Source organism: Nicotiana tabacum, chromosome 3 (genome assembly GCF_000715075.1).
Source record: "Nicotiana tabacum cultivar K326 chromosome 3, ASM71507v2, whole genome shotgun sequence".
NCBI classification, from domain to species: Eukaryota; Viridiplantae; Streptophyta; class Magnoliopsida; order Solanales; family Solanaceae; genus Nicotiana; species Nicotiana tabacum.
The window spans coordinates 128056165-128073587 of record NC_134082.1 but is presented as its reverse complement, the minus strand read 5'-3'; the positions used below and the strand labels follow the sequence as shown (position 1 = coordinate 128073587).

At 37.5% G+C, this 17423-nt stretch overlaps 1 protein-coding gene across 3 annotated transcripts; it reads left to right on the top strand.

Moving 5' to 3' along the window:
• The first annotated feature begins 2588 nt into the window (after positions 1-2588).
• LOC107826023 (aminopeptidase P1) lies at positions 2589-17423 on the top strand. Of its 3 annotated transcripts, XM_016652960.2 has the most exons (18): positions 2749-2991; positions 3096-3159; positions 3336-3475; positions 4720-5004; positions 5105-5227; positions 5325-5627; positions 7237-7291; positions 12689-12723; positions 13213-13280; positions 13807-13873; positions 14459-14593; positions 14689-14769; positions 15446-15500; positions 15701-15805; positions 15881-15952; positions 16359-16483; positions 16734-16924; positions 17028-17423. In XM_016652960.2, exons 1-17 carry the CDS (start codon positions 2899-2901, stop codon positions 16893-16895), a joined length of 1968 nt encoding a protein of 655 aa, XP_016508446.1. In that variant the 5' UTR covers positions 2749-2898; the 3' UTR covers positions 16896-16924; positions 17028-17423. The 3 variants fall into 3 exon arrangements, with proteins under 3 accessions (XP_016508443.1, XP_016508446.1, XP_016508444.1); XM_016652957.2 differs by lacking the exons at positions 7237-7291; positions 12689-12723 and having other exon boundaries at positions 2589-2991; XM_016652958.2 differs by lacking the exons at positions 7237-7291; positions 12689-12723; positions 17028-17423 and having other exon boundaries at positions 16684-16820.

Genomic DNA, 17423 nt, shown 5'->3' with positions numbered 1-17423 from the left:
TTCGATTTTTAAAATTCCAGATGATAATACCATGTTTATGCATGGAATTCGTACTTTCAAGTGTAAGAAAACAGAAGAAAAAAAATAAAAACAATTTGAGAAACCCCATGCTATGAATTATACGGCTCTTTCTATTTTCTTTACTTAACTGGAAAGCCAAGGAAAAGCTAGAGATAATACATCTTGCTTTCATATAGTTTCATAAATCGAAATAGGTCTAATATGTCTAGGAATATTTATGAAACAATAACATGATTTAAATTTTGCATCTGTGATATTCTTTTTACCCAAAATAGACGCATTACAAGACTATATAGAATGCTGTCCTTTCTCTCTTCTTCTTCTTCTTATTATTTTCCATAAATATACGATATTAGTAAGAAAATAGTCTTGTTTGGATCACATGCTTTGACGAGGCAGTTCAATATATTTTGGGCTCCATCTACGAGATCACTTGAACTATTTAGACAAGGCCCAAAACCCCAATAGGCTTTAGTTCCATCTCAAGTCTAACCATCGAAATTGTAGGTAAAAATTGCACAGTCGCCTTATTTGGTCGCCCTCATTTAATCTATACCCATTTTTTTAAAACTTTTAACTTGTACTTACTTTTTAAACAACTTCAGCCTTTTTCTCCTCCTTCGTTTTCTTCTTTGTTCTTCTACAACGATGACTTCTTTTTGACAAGCTCTCTTTGATTAATGAAGCTAAAACAAATATACCGAGGACTTCCACTTGGATTATTATAACATAAGTATTAGATCAAAGATCAAAAAAACAATGATTATGAGTAGTTTTGTTATTAATTGCAGCGTTAAATTTCCAGGGAAAACTAATAGCCCACCATGGAGTGGACTGTGCCGTGTAAATAGCCTTGCCTCAGGTGCTTAAATGTCTATGCAAATTCTAGTGAATCCATAAGATGAGAAAGAAATATATGATAGCAAGAATTACAAAACAGTAGAAGGTCCCTATGGAAGCAGAATTACAACGACACCAGTGATGATAAACTCGTCTTCCACAGTTGTAGCAGAAACCGGCACCACACCTATGTTCAGATGAAAATAGAATCAGATTAAAGTAAAACACTTGAAACTTGAATTACAAAAGGAGTAGAATTCTTAACAGAGCACAGGTGCGACAATATCAATCAAATTAATATAACATTGCATACATATTACTCAAAAAACACAAAAACAAAAACTTCAGCGCGCGAGTTACAAAACAAAAACTTCAGCTCATCGCCAATTACAATAACAAAAACTTCAGCAGTTACAAAACAAAAACACAAAAACAAAAACCTGAAGTTCGCGAGTTACAAAACAAAAACTTCAACTCTAGAGCTGAACTTCAGGCCCGGCTACTAGAATGCTAAAGTTTTGCGTGATTGTCTTTGCTACTTCAGCCCCGTATGCTGAAGTTATGCGAAAAAGCGGGTACGTTTGTAATTTTTTTGCAAAGCGGGTACAAGTTAAAACGTGACACAAAAAACGGGTATAGATGCAAATGCCCCAAATTGTAGCGCCAATTATAGAGTTAAGTCGAAAGGGCAAGAAGAGAATCAGGAAAATAAAATTAAAGAAACTATCAGCTATGTCCATTTATAAATAGTTTAATATAAAAATTGGTCAATTTATAAAATATTACTAGTATTAGCCAAATATTACTAATATTAGCCAATTAGCTATTTGTAGAAAAAAAATTAAATTTTTGCTTTCTTTTGTGTGGGTGTTATTAAAATAGATTGGATACATCTTAAGGAGCTTGAATCTCAGTTTTGGGATGATTTGGTGAAGTTTTGAGGTGGTTTGAATTGAAAATTCGAAGTAAAAACTGAACATGAAAAAAATGATATGTGTATCACACTATGTATCATTTGTGTATCACATATGTATCATATTTGTATTAATTATGTATCACATGTATATCCATATATACTTATGTGTGAGATACATGCGTGATACATGTTTGATACATGTGGCGCAGAAGAATTTTTTAAACTCGATTTAATTATGAATTTTGATACAAAACCAGTCCAAATCACCTCCAATCTTTCTCAATTTTTGTATATTGACTTATCTATTTGTTTTCAATGAATTTCTACTATACCCATTGAAAAAGTTCCTTTTTTTGGTTAGATTTTTGGATATTGTATATTTTTTTTTTGTATTTCATCACCTTATTTGCTACCTCATCCATAAAATTTCATTTCCGTCTTGCGTCTAATGTTACTAATGACGGTGACTTTGCATGTGATTTTTTGAGAGAAAAAACCTTATTTATGTGGTTTTTCAATTTTTATGTGTTCGGCTAATTTTGGTAAGTGTGTGACTAATGGTTAGAAGTTGATAAATTGAGATTTATTTGGAATATTTGTGTAATTTTTTCTAAAATTAAAGAAAGAGACAACTATAGTCCGTTCGGACTTCGGAGTAATATATTTCATATTTTGCTTGACTGTTAGCTGTTAGGTAGGGAGAGAATATCATTATGCTACGTATAATTCTTATATTTTTCAACGGTTGAATACATACTCGACTCTGTAAACTTATTCGAATTTAAATTAAAGATTATTTCTATTAGACACCTATACAAACGGCCTAATAGGATTGGTGGAGCTTTTGTTGAGGTGCTTAATAAGAACAATCTTTAGTTCAATTATTTAAATGAAAAATTCCGGCAAATTTAAGAGGTTGCCTATGTAATTTCAAAATTGACAATAAGAAATTTTCACAAGTGAAACTGATTATTATCTTAAGCACCTTCGCTACAGCAAATTATCAAGCATTTAGTTTGAGTTTGGAGGAATAGTACTACCAAAAAAGAGTTCCAAGGCCATTGTTTAATTTGGTCAGTTGCTCTCATCTCCAATTTGGAATCTGTAAATCGAAAGAGACGATGACTGACACACTCGCTGCTCTGAGGTCTTTAATGTCCGCTCACTCTCCTCCTCTTCACGCTTTGATTGTCCCTTCAGAAGATTATCATCAGGTTCCCATTTTTTTTTTTTTTTGTGTGTGAATCTATGTAATTTCATCGGACTTAGACATATGCAACTGTTTTACGATTCTATACGTTATTGGATGATGCGACAGAGCGAATATGTATCGGCACGGGACAAAAGGCGCGCATTTGTGTCTGGATTCACCGGAAGTTCTGGTTAGTTTAATTTTATTTTTCAATCACTTGATGTTGATTTTGTTGTATTTATCAGTTTTTAATTTCTGATTGCTGCTAATAACGTTTGTAGAACCATCCAGTGTGCGGATATTAGTTTGCATTGGTTGGTATGAAATTTGGTGAAATTAAGCAGAATATTGTTCCTATTTGAGTAGGTTTGGCGCTTATAACAATGAATGAAGCACTTCTGTGGACCGACGGCCGGTATTTCTTACAGGCAGCTCAGCAGCTCAGCGATCAGTGGAAGCTCATGCGTATGGGAGAAGACCCTGCTATTGATATCTGGATGGCCGATGTGACTACTCCTTCCTTGTTTCTTATAAATTCAGTTTACCCTGCATTAGTTTGTGCTTTTTGTAGATATATGTTAATCATTAGCCTATTCTTGACTGCAAAGAATATACCTTTTTCCCAGTCTTACTTGTTACTTAATCTGCATCAAAACAGTTATTGCGTACAGTCATTGGTGCCTAGCTGGTTTTGATTATTAGGAAATCAGCATATGTAACAGGACAAAAGTTCGATAGAGCTCCTACAGTATTTATGTTTTGTCATTTGTATCTCGACTGTGATGGAAACCTCTCAATTGATCCAGCCGATTAAGGTAAGTTTTATGGAAATGAAAAAGAGATAGACAAATTTGAAATTGATTCAAATTCCCAATCCTGTCCATAAAGTGCTGTAATAATCTTTAACATACGTAAACAGAACAATGTCTATTGATCTCAATGTTAATACTCTATATTAATCTCCTTGAAGATTCTTTTCTCGTCAATATGCCCATTAAAACTTACATGTGGAAGTGGTCATTCCATCATTCTCCTTTTGGAATGACAGTCTTTCAGTTCAATTCATATACCTGGTATTCGTGAAGAGAGCTTCATATATCTCCGAGCCAAGTTGAACGAGCATGTAGTATCCTACATTTACTCTTGCCATAATATAAGCTTCCCATCTTTAATTTAATCTCAGATCTTCTCACTTATGACTCTTTAAACTGTGAATGCATTGAAGCCAAAATCTCAATCTTTTACAGTGGACTATTCATGTGTACTGCAGCACACAAAATCATATAGAATAGGCAAAGACGTTTGAGTCCATTTTTGTTTCTCAGATCTCATGGATCATATTTCAGCTTGCTTCTACTATGTATATCTTAGATCTTTATTTTCTTCAGTCTTACTCTTGCCTCTCTTTACTTATTTCAGTAGATATATAGTTTGTTTGAAAACTTTGTCAGCATAAAGCCAATATCTAAATGATAATATAGGAATTTAGTATGTCAAACTGAACTTAGCAGGAAGAGAATATCATAACGCCATCTGTTGTGATTTTATTCTCCACCCTAGTGACTATGATGTCATGTGCCCTTTCAACATTTGTCCTCCCATGTCCAGATTTTATCTTCTAGACACTGTATCCTATGCAACAAGGTGCTGTAAATTTTTGAATCTGAATTTGCAAGTTAGAGGAGTGTGAACTTTGTGTCCCTGAAGTTCAGCTGATATGTTAATTGATATTTATGATGTGCTTTACTAGAATCTACCAACGGATGCAGCCATTGGTGTTGATACATGGTGTGTATCAGTAGATACTGCACAGAAATGGGAGCGTGCTTTTGCTAAGAAACAACAAAAGTTGGTCCAAACTACTAGGAACTTGGTTGATGAAGTTTGGAATAATCGGCCACCTGCCCAAGCAAATCCTGTAATTGTGCATCCATTGCAATTTGCCGGTCAGTCTGTTGCAGATAAGTTGAGAACTTTGAGGGCAAAGCTTGTACAGGAAAAAGGCCGTGCTATGATTATAACAGCACTTGATGAAGTAATTCCGTAACCCTAGACCCAAATTTTTCCATCTTATAGCTTTGGCTAATCTGGTCCTGGATATTATTTATTTCTCCAGTATAATTGCCAATTTACAGGTTTCATGGTTGTATAATGTCCGTGGCAGTGATGTATCATATTGCCCGGTTGCTCATGCTTTTGCGATTGTGACATTAGACTCTGCCTTCTTCTATGTGGATAGACGAAAAATGTCCACTGAGGTTGCTTCTACACTGCATAACCTTCTCATTTTAATTGAATACAGTTGCATTTTGTTGCCTTTTTCTACTCAGAAGTAAGCATGTACATACCATGCAGGCAAACTCTTACATTGAGGAAAATGGAATTATAGTGCGGGATTATGGTGATGTTAGCTCAGATGTCGTCCTTCTTGCATCTAATCAACTCACTCCTTCCCCCACTAAGGAATTTCTAAGGAACCTAGAGATTGATGGGGGAAATGCCGCTAATAAAGGAAATGGTGCTAGTCATGCTGTTGAGTTTGTAAATGACCTCATTTGGGTTGATCCAGGAGCATGTTGCTTTGCTTTGTATTCAAAAGTGAGTGCTGATAAAGTTCTCCTTCAGCAATCACCTTTGGCTCTTGCAAAAGCTCTGAAGGTGATTAATACTACCTCTGAACATACTTATCCCCTAAAGTTTGTTGTCTGAGCATTTTAGGTGGTTGAAAGTCTCGTAGGTCTTCACACAGCCTTTGTTTGGTTGGTTAGGTGTCAAGTAGATCAATTGTTCCATCATAAGAAAATAATAGCAAAGAAGTGCTTGAAGTTGCTTGCTTGGTGTGTACACAATCAGCTATAGCTCCAATTTTTGTCAGCTAAAAGAAGGTCGCTGTGACAATTGATGGCTGTGAGCTTGATGAGCATTTCTTGTTCTATTATTATGCATGACCTTAATATGCTTTTCAACATTTTGAACTGAATCTATTTTAGGAGGTGTGGATGTTTAGGATTATATACCTCATGGCGTTATAATTTTCCCTGGATTAACATTTCTAATTTTCCTGTTATATTTAGCGGGAATACAAATCATCAATGTTTTTTCTTTTCTGAAGTATGATATGGACCTCGTGATTTTCCCCCTCCTTACCTCCTCTAAGATTTCTTGAGTAAAATACTAATCAATGATCATAATTTTGACAGTTAAAACCATCCATATTTTGCACTTGTATGATTAACCAAAGCTTGAATTGCAGTTCTATTTTCCTTGTCAATAATTGTTAAATTTGTCTTATTGGTGTCAAACTATTTTTTTTTTCTGAAAAATGAAACTTTTGGTGTGAGGTCGTTCTAATCCAACTAATTTGAAATCTTTATTTATTATTTTGTCTAATATGCACCATCATCTGTGATGGTCTTTCATCATTACAGTTACTTCCAGTTCCAAATCTACTCCCAACTATAGTTATTTCTGAAGGTATCAGGCTGTCTAACATACTATTTTCTTCATGTTATGTGATTAAAACAAATCTTTCTTTGTCCTTTTATGTCTTTTGCGCATTGCCTATGATCTGCTCACTGCAATATGTTTTTTCCTCCATATAATTTCTTTCTTGTTGCTATCAAAAAAGTGAAAGTTGTACTGGAAGATGTTACTCAGTATAAAACATTAATGCGTAGGGGAACAAAATTACCTAGATTTAGCAGTGACATTTTAAAACGCTCCAAGGTTATTAGGCTTTTGAAATGTCATCTGTGTTTTTGTGATCTTACTGTTGAAGTGTGTGACCATCTGATCTAAAAGCTTAAGCTGCAAGAGAGAGCATACTTTTATTTATTCAATTATGTCTTCAACACCCCCCCTTACGTGCAGGCTTGATTCGCTTTGATGAGCCAAACACGTGAAAATTCTTTTTGATATTGGGTGGCGTTGAGACTCGAATCTATGCTTTGATACCATGTTGAAGTGTGTGAAGATTTCATCTAAAAGCTTAAGCTGCTAGAGAGAGACTTTTATTTATTTAATTATGTCTTCAACACGCCTCCTCGTTTTGATGAGCCAAGCACGCGGAAATTTTTTGATATTGGGTGGCGTTGAGACTCGAAACCTAGAACCTCTGCCTGCTTTGATACCATGTGTGTGATCATCTCATCTAAAAGCTTAAGCTACTAGAGAGAGCAGACTTTTATTTATTTAATTATGTTTTCAACACTTACTTTTACTCTCAAACTTACAGTTGGTTGCTAAATTACTAAATTATAATTTCTAGAATCCTGTTGAGATGGAAGGATTGAAGAAGGCCCATATTCGGGATGGGGCAGCTTGTTGGGAATAAACCCCTTACCAAAATAATATTCACGGTAATAAAGCGGAATAATAATGTAGCACCGAGATACGGTAATTAACAAGAATAAAAGAGTAACAATGACACCAAAATTTTTACGTGGAAAACCCTTCTGAATAAGGGAAAAAAACCACGACCCCGAGAGGAGCAACTGATATCACTATAGTAAGGAATTTTACAACTTTGTAGGTCGGAGGTAAATACTCCAAAGACCACTACAACACTCAAAAGAAATAACCCTCTTTTGATATTCCCACCTCACTACAATATCGCTCACTCTCTATTTTCCTCACAGACTATTTTCTTATACCTTGTCTGTGAAACCTTACTCTTTCTTTCTCTCTTTGTTGGTGTGTAGAAATGAGAGTTGAAGCTCTCCTTTTATAGCCAAAGCTTCACCCTCTAAAGCCTACAATATTTGACAATTTACACACACTTTTCACAATTCAACAAAGTTGGCTACCAAACCAAAGAAATTCAACAAGGTTGGCTACCAAACCAAACTAATTCAACAAGGTTGGCTACCAACCAAACCAAGTCAACAAGGTTGGCTACCAAACCAAAGAAAACTCTTATTAGGCACATGCCTAATACTTCTTCAATGAGATGGACATCATCAATCTCCCCTCCAGTCTCATTCATCTAGAGGAGGTAGCACTGTCTTCTAGTTTGAGTGCATGCCGACAAGTTCTTTGCATAGCTCGAACTTGTTCCTTGGTACCACCTTGGTCAGCATATCTGCGGGATTCTCACTTGTAGAAATCTTCAAGACTTTTAGAGATTCATCATCTACCATTTCTCGAATCCAATGATATCTCACATCAATGTGTTTGGTCCTTGCATGGTACATAGAGTTCTTGCTAAGGTCTATTGCACTTTGACTGTCACAATAGACGACATACTCCTTCTGATGCAATCCAAGCTCTTGAAGGAATCGCTTGAGCCATATCATCTCCTTGCCAGTTTCTGTAGCGGCAATGTACTCTGCTTCAGTTGTTGAAAGTGCAACGCACTTCTGCAACTTAGACTGCCATGATATAGCTCCCCCTGAAAATGTAAATAAATATCCAGTAGTAGATTTTCTGTTGTCAATATCACCTGCCATATCAGCATCTGTATAGCCCTTCAAGATTGGATCAGATCCTCCAAAGCACAAACAATCTCCTGTGGTACCTCTCAGGTACCTGAGTATCCACTTGACTGCTTCCCAATGTTCCTTTCCAGGATTTTCAAGAAACCTGCTGACAACACCAACTGCGTGAGCAATATCAGGTCTAGTACATACCATTGCATACATCAAGCTTCCGACTGCTGAAGCATAAGGAACTTTAGCCATGTTCCCTTTCTCCTCCACTGTTGTAGGACACATCTTCTTACTCAACTTTAGATGACCAGCAAGAGGTGTGCTGACTGGCTTAGCATTCTTCATGTTGAAGCGTTCTAGTACACGTTCAATGTACTTCTCCTGAGATAGCCACAACTTTCTACTTGTTCTCTCTCGAACTATCTTCATCCCTAGAATTTGTTGTGCTGGGCCCAAGTCCTTCATATCAAATGACTTGGACAGATCTCCTTTCAACTTTGCTATCAACCCCTTGTCTTTTCCTACAATTAACATGTCATCCACATACAACAACAATATAATAAAGTTATTCTCAGAAAATCTTTTGAAGTATACACATGGATCAGAATAGGTCTTTAGGTATGTTTGACTTTTCATGAATGAATCAAACTTCATGTACCACTGCCTTGGTGCCTGCTTCAATCCATAAAGACTCTTATTCAATTTGCACACCATGTGTTTCTTTCCAGCTACTTCAAATCCTTCTGGTTGCTCCATATAAATCTCCTCTTCCAAATCTCCATGAAGAAATGCAGTTTTCACATCCAACTGCTCCACTTCAAGATCTAGGCTAGCTGCTAAGCTCAAAATTGTTCGAATAGAAGTCATTTTAACAACGGGGGAGAAAATTTCGTCAAAATCAATACCTTTCTTCTGTTCGAAGCCTTTAACCACCAATCGAGCTTTGTATCTGACCAGCTTGCCATCTCCATCTTTCTTGAGTTTAAAGACCCATTTGCATTTGAGTGGTCTTTTACCCTTTGGAAGTTCAACCAGCTTGTATGTGCCATTTTTCTGGAGAGATTCCATCTCTTCTTGCATAGCTTTCATCCACTGGTTCTTTTCTGGATGGGACAACACCTCCTTAAGACTTTCTGGCTCCCCCTCATCACTGATGAGGACATACTCTGTGGAAGGGTACCTGCGTGACTCTACCCTTGGCCTCTCTGATCTCCTCAGAGGTTGAGGTTGTTCTTCTCCCTGAGTGGGGTGCTCCACTTCCTCGACACCTTCATCAAGTTGCTCCCCCTGCTCAATAACCTCACCAGGTTGCTCCCCCTGCTCGGCAACCTCGTCGGTCGTACTTTCTGCACTTGTGGGATTGTTAGAAGTAGAAGGAATAGTAACAAAGTTAGGAATTATACCATTCTTCGCCTTTTCTGACATATCAGCAGCAGTTCCAACTTCACTTTCTCGGAAGACTACATCTCTACTTCTGATGACCTTCTTCTTTACAAGATCCCACAGTCTGTACCCGAACTCTTCATCTCCATATCCGATAAATATGCAGGGAATAGATTTATCATCCAGCTTTGTTCTCTGCTCTTTTGGTACATGTGCAAAAGCTCTGCAACCGAACACCTTCAGATGCGAGTAGGACACCTCCTTGTTGGTCCAGACTCTCTCTGGGATTTCAAACGCCAACGGAACTGATGGACTCCTATTGATCAGGTAACAGGCTGTCTGAACTGCTTCACCCCAGAATGACTTAGGCAGTTTAGCCATTCTGAGCATGCTTCTCACCTTCTCCACAATGGTACGGTTCATCCTCTCGGCTACGCCATTGTGCTGTGGGGTTCCAGGAACTGTCTTTTTCATGTCTGATCCCATGACTTGAACAATACTCTTCAAATTCCCCTGAAGTGTACTCACCTCCATTGTCACTTCGGAGACGCTTTAGCTTTCGACCCGTCTCCCTTTCTACTAGAGCATGAAACTTCTGGAAAACTTGAAACACCTGATCTTTGGTTTTCAAAATATAAACCCATAATTTTCGTGAAGCATCATCAATAAAAGTAACAAAATATTTGTTACCTCCCATTGATTCAATTTCCATTGGGCCGCAAACATCAGAATATACTAAATCAAGTATATTCAATTTTCTTTCAGACGATGTCTGAAATGAGACTCTATGCTGCTTACCAAATAAACAGTAGTCACAAGGTTTTACCGTTGTACCTTTGGCATAAGAAATGAGTGATTTCTTGGCAAGAATCTGCAATCCCTTCTCGCTCATATGACCCATTCTTTTGTGCCACAAATCTACAGAAATCTCATCTTGTGCCGCGTTCAATTCACCTTGGCATATTTCTGCATTTGTCCTGTACAACGTGCCACGAGCAACTCCCTTTGCAATCACCAATGATCCCTTAGTGAGTCTCCACTTTTGATTTGCAAAATAGCTCTCGTATCCATCTCGGTCTAAAGCAATTCCCGAGATCAAGTTCATCCGTAAATCAGGTACATGCCGCACATCCTTTAGAACCAATGTGCATCCGACATTTGTCTTGATACAAATGTCACCAATCCCCGCAATCTTTGAGTAACTTGTGTTACCCATTTTCACTGTGCCGAAATCACCTGCTACATATCTGCAAAAAAGATCTCTTACCGGTGTGGCATGGTGAGATGCCGCTGTGTCAACCACCCATTCCGACTCTGAACCTGACAGGTGCATGCATTCCTCTTCCTCATTTATAAAGAGGACAACATTATCATTATTTTGCACCATGGCGGCTGTGTTGTCGTCATTCTTCTGGCCACTGGTTTCACCTTTGCCCTTCCTTGGATTTGGGCAATCTCTTTTGAAGTGACCTGGTTGATTACAGTTGTAGCAATTTCTGACTCTTGATTTGGATCGGTTCTTTGACTTCCCACGAGCTCCGGATCTACCATAGTTGTTCGAACTCCTTTGATAACTCCTGCCTCTACCTTCTGTGATGAGAGCTTGTCCTTGATTTTCAGGCTTCTTTCTTATCTTCTCATTGAGTAGAAGAGCCGATGTGACATCTTTCAACTCAATAGTAGTCTTACCGTGCAGGATGGTTGTTGCCAAGTTATCGTACGAAGATGGCAACGAGTTCAATAGCAAGATGGCTTTATCTTCTTCCTCGATTTTCACTCCGAGGTTGGCAAGCTGTGTGATTAGTCCGTTAAACACATTTAAATGTGACAAAAAATTCGTACCTTCACTCATGTGTAGGGCGTATAACTGCTTCTTCAGGTACAATTTATTTGTCAGCGTTTTGGACATGTATAGGCTTTCCAACCTTGTCCAAATTCCTCGTGCAGTGTCTTCATCAATGATGTTATTTACCACATCATCTGATAAGTGCAACCTAATTGCACTAGCAGCTCTTTCATCCAAGTCAGCCCAATCCTCAGCTTTCATGGTATCAGGCTTTTTGGAATCAACATCTAGAACCTTGTGTAATCCTTGTTGGATGAGCAGATCTCTCATCCTTCTTTGCCATGTTGAGAAACCGTTATCTCCATTGAATTTTGCTACCTCGTACTTTACTCCGGACATTTTTATTTTTCACCAAGTATAGTACTACCGACAGTGAATAGTATTTCAGTGAACGAGCAGAACCTGTGCTCTGATACCAGTTGTTGGGAATAAACCCCTTACCAAAATAATATTCACGGTAATAAAGCGGAATAATAATGTAGCACCGAGATACGGTAATTAACAAGAATAAAAGAGTAACAATGACACCAAAATTTTTACGTGGAAAACCCTTCTGAATAAGGGAAAAAAAACCACGACCCCGAGAGGAGCAACTGATATCACTATAGTAAGGAATTTTACAACTTTGTAGGTCGGAGGTAAATACTCCAAAGACCACTACAACACTCAAAAGAAATAACCCTCTTTTGATATTCCCACCTCACTACAATATCGCTCACTCTCTATTTTCCTCACAGACTATTTTCTTATACCTTGTCTGTGAAACCTTACTCTTTCTTTCTCTCTTTGTTGGTGTGTAGAAATGAGAGTTGAAGCTCTCCTTTTATAGCCAAAGCTTCACCCTCTAAAGCCTACAATATTTGACAATTTACACACACTTTTCACAATTCAACAAAGTTGGCTACCAAACCAAAGAAATTCAACAAGGTTGGCTACCAAACCAAACTAATTCAACAAGGTTGGCTACCAACCAAACCAAGTCAACAAGGTTGGCTACCAAACCAAAGAAAACTCTTATTAGGCACATGCCTAATACTTCTTCAATGAGATGGACATCATCACAGCTGTTGTGCAGTATCTTGTCTGGCTTGATAAGCAGGTATGTCAGATTCTTAATTTTGATGCTCTCATAATCTTGTGAGTTACTGCCACCTACTGCATTTGCATCTTCCTTAGATTTTATATGTATGTAGGCATGTGTTTATGTATGTACTTCTTTTTGTCTGTGTGTGTGTGTCTGTATACATATGTGTGTGTATATCTGTTCTTTTGAATCTTTACACGAGTGAAGAGTGTAAGCTAGTCTTTGTTGTTATATTCTGGAAAAGCCAAATATGTTGGGGTTAGAAGTTTCAGTGTTTGCTAAACTAGAAGAGTAGAAGGATAATGTATCTCTCAGGAAAAGACATTAGATATACTTGCAATGCCTTTATGCAAACAATGTGGACTTTGTATTTTTAAGGGGGACTTCTTTGTTTTTAGGTGCAGACATACTTGATACAAGCTATCCCTGGTTTCAGTAGTTTGGCAAGATGAGTTTTAACGTTGTTCATGTGGTTCCACTGTTGATGAAATCAATATTTTCCAGATGCAGGAAATTTATGGGGCATGTGGTTATTTCCAGGAGGCTGAGTGTACCAAACAGAAGAAACAACTGTAAGTTTGATCTAGTTTCCTGTACTATTTCATGGTTTTGATTAGTAGGTACATGTTTAGCGCGGAATTGATCTGTTATAGTCCTCTAGTTCAGGACTTATCAAAAAAAAAAAAAAAAGAATAGTCCACTAGTCAGGATCCAAGAAAACAAATTGAGGAGTATTGTTAACATTTTAAATTGGGAATTAATCTATTAGAGTCAGCATCTTGTGGTGATCGGAGGGATACATTATTCAAGAAAGTGGTTTCTTGGTTTATTGTCTGTATAGAAGTTTATTGTTGTGTGCTTTTGTGTATTTGAAAAGCTTGTAACATGTAAGACTTTGATTTCTTTGATGATGATAGTGCTAAGAATTTTAGTTGCCTTCGATTTGCTGAAGGAAGCTTCTGCAAATTACTGATCTTCAGCCAATATGTCAAGTGATTCATTGAGGAACTTATCATGAAGCATGGGATGCGTGATTTTGTTTTCCTTAGTGGTGGTTCAATGTTTTGTACCTTACCTTACCATTAATTAATATGTTAGGGGAACTAAAAGGCTGACAGAAGTCTCTGTGAGTGATAAGCTGGAGGAGTTCCGTGCATCAAAGGAGGTAAATCTTTGTATTCTGGTGAAAATCGCGCATGAAATTGTTGTCTCGTCTCTCTAGTCCCTATCTATGATTAAGTTATCATCATCCAGGTAGTTGAGCTGACGACCCTCGAGTTTTTTTCCAGTTTGTGGCTTCTGTTTTTCCGCTATGCTTTTGTATTCAGGACCATATGATATTCTGATTTTGACTCAAACTCTGTCCACTTACACACTGGCACAATTCTCTATCTTTATTCTTTAAAACGTACAGGTGTAATTATAGCATTTTTCTAATGGGTCCCCATTGCAAGTGGGTGTAGTTGAATTTAGAAGTAGAAAAATAAGGGGTTTGCCGAAAACAAAAGGAGGTAGAAATTATGAATATGTATTATCAAGGAGGACTTAAGATAATCTTGGGTGGATGTTTAGTTGCTTCAATCAACAAGAAACTTTTGCCTTGAGCTCTTCCAACAAGTGCAGTTCGGTTCCTTTTCTGATGGGTGTGATCTTGCTTGAAGTTCGCAAAATTATTAAGAAGCTTGTGTTTCAACATAGTATCTCCATTATCTTAATGTACTGGGACAATGTTGTTCCTATACATCTGCAGCACTTTAGAGGACTGAGTTTTCCAACTACCTCTTCTGTTGGTTCAAATGCGGCCATTATCCACTATAAACCTGAGACAGAAACATGTGCTGAACTCGATCCAGATTGCATTTACCTATTTGATTCTGGAGCACAGGTATGTGAGAACATATATTCGGGATAGGCTAGTTGCTTTACATACTTCTATATTTAACATGTCATCTTTCCATATATATGGTGGTGTTGCTGAAGTATCTGGATGGAACAACTGATATTACACGGACTGTTCATTTTGGAAAGCCTACTCCACATGAGAAATCTTGTTACACTGCGGTATGTAAATTCTAATGTATTTTTAATTATCTCTTTTTGCATTGATAATGATGCCAAACCATGTTGAATCTGACCATGCACGATGGAGTGAAATTTCATAACTTGAGTTCTGATTTCAGATTGAAAATCAGATTACCGTTGCTTATCTAATCTATTTTCAGTCTCCTTCTATACTTGGTTAGCCACCATTACGTTAAGACCATCCTAGAAGCTTTAATCCATTTTAAGCCTTGATCAGAGAAACCATTGGAGGCATTATCATCCTAGAGATCTATAGCTCTATTATTCCTGTGCTTGTATCTTGTAATCTTCATCTCTCCCTCCTTTTTTTTATAAAAGTTTCCCCTCCTGTAGGCGTGGAGTAAGAAGCAACAGTAAGTCGAAACTTTTCTGTGAAATGCTTTTGTCTTTATTCTTAAGAGTTGTTTTCTGGTTTATTTCTTGAGGGGTTAGTGGATGAGAAGGGATAATGCTTGCAACACTTTGAACCAATTTCTGTTAATATATATGTATGCAGGTTTGTCTTTTCCTTTTAGTTTTACTTCTCATACTACTTCTATATATGCTGGTTTTTCATTGTGAGATTGATTTGATAGAATCTTATGCTGGAAAGTCTTGTTCTTCTCTTTACCGAAATACTGCTTTAATGGCTAAAAAGTTCCTTTATTTTATTTAGGTGCTTAAAGGACATATATCTTTGGGCAATGCCATGTTTCCCAACGGAACCAATGGTATGATTATGTAGAATCATTCTTAGTATGTTCGATGTCTATAATTTATTAAAGCTTCTTCAGTGGTTGGATGTACTAATGCCTAAATCCACAGGCGATTTTTTGAAGGCCTATGCTTATCACTTGCATTTCATTTAACTGATGTGGCCCTCAAGATAGTTGGCTTATCAGATCATTGTGTGCTTGAATAATCTTTATAGGGCATGCTCTTGACATTCTTGCTCGAATTCCTTTGTGGAAGGATGGTCTTGACTATAGGCATGGTACTGGACACGGGATTGGGTCGTACTTAAATGTCCATGAAGGTAAGCCACCCTTATGACTGAAGAGGTACTTGTAAGAAGGTGCAATTTATATTTACATTCATTTACCTTTGGCAGGACCTCATCAAATTAGTTTCAGACCATCTGCAAAGAATGTGCCACTACAAGTTTCAATGGCTGTAACAGATGGTCAGTAGCATCTTACAACATTACGACTTAGAAGTAAAGTTTTCCTTATCATGATTATGCCTCTGCATACTTGGACGGATTTTCACTCTTCACATGAAGTAGTAGGCTTTAAACTGAAATGCTACTTTATGAAGGACGGTCATTAATAAATGTCCTATCTTAACTTAGTCTGCCCTAAAGTTGTTTATTAGAATTCTACAATTAGATAACTGATATGATCAGGGGAAATACGATGCTTTTTTAGTTGTATTAGTAAAAAGGTCTGTCATAAAATTAGGATAAACCACGTCATGCCAAGTTGTGCCAGCTTCCTGAATAATCTAATTGTCATCACCTTTCTTCCGCACACCTTTACGGTTTCTTGTTTCAACTTCTCAGGACCTAACATTCATATGTTATTTTCCAGAACCTGGTTATTATGAAGATGGGAATTTTGGAATAAGAATAGAGAATGTGCTAATTGTCAAGAAGGGCAATACGAAGTTCAACTTTGGCGATAAGGGTTACTTATCATTCGAGCACATAACTTGGGTGAGTTTGTAAACACTTTGTTTTATTTCTGTACACATTCTGATATGCTTCTATATGGATGGTTCTAGATGAATGTGTGTGGTGCTATTTTACTTTTGCAATCCAAGAGGAATTGAGATTCTTTGTTTTTATTTTTTTATATACGTTGATATTCAGTTTCACTTGCCATTGATATGCTATTTCATTTTCTAATTCCACAGGCTGGAAATGTTTGTGCCGTGAAGGTAACAATTTTCTTTGTTTAATCTAGGCACCATATCAGAGGAAACTAATTGACGTGAGCATTCTGGTGCCCGAAGAGATTGAATGCTTGAATGAATACCATGCTAAATGTAGGGAAATTCTTGCTCCTTACATGAATACATCTGAGATGGAATGGCTGATGAAGGCTACTGAACCCATTGCAGTTTGACACGCCCCTCTTACGTGATTGGAGTTAAGGTTAATCATAGGCCATTGTTCCTTGTTTCCAGCTTCATGCCCTTGATAATATGTAGGTGTTAATTCCAAATACTATTGCACTAATGCAACAACAAATCTGCAGGTTTTTTCGCATATTTGTTGTCGCCTTGTGGAGATGGAAGATTTAGCTCCTGATGATTTCACAAAGGGGTCAGCACATTGACAGATCTGTTGTGCTCTTTAGGATATGCCACAAGTCTTTCGAGGGTTGCGCAAAATTTGGTACCATAACCAGTAGCAGACTTCCACTTCCAACCAAGAGGTTGTGAGTTCGAGTCTCCCCAAGAGCAAGGTGGGAAGTTCTTGGAGGGAAGGATGCCGGGGGTCTATTTGGAAACAACCTCTCTACCCCAAGGTAGGGGTAAGGTCTGCGTACACACTACCCTCCCCAGACCCCACTAAGTGGGATTAGACTGGGTTGTTGTGTTGTAACCAGGAGCAGACTTAATTATAAATAGAATTTACTTTTGCTGGCTCG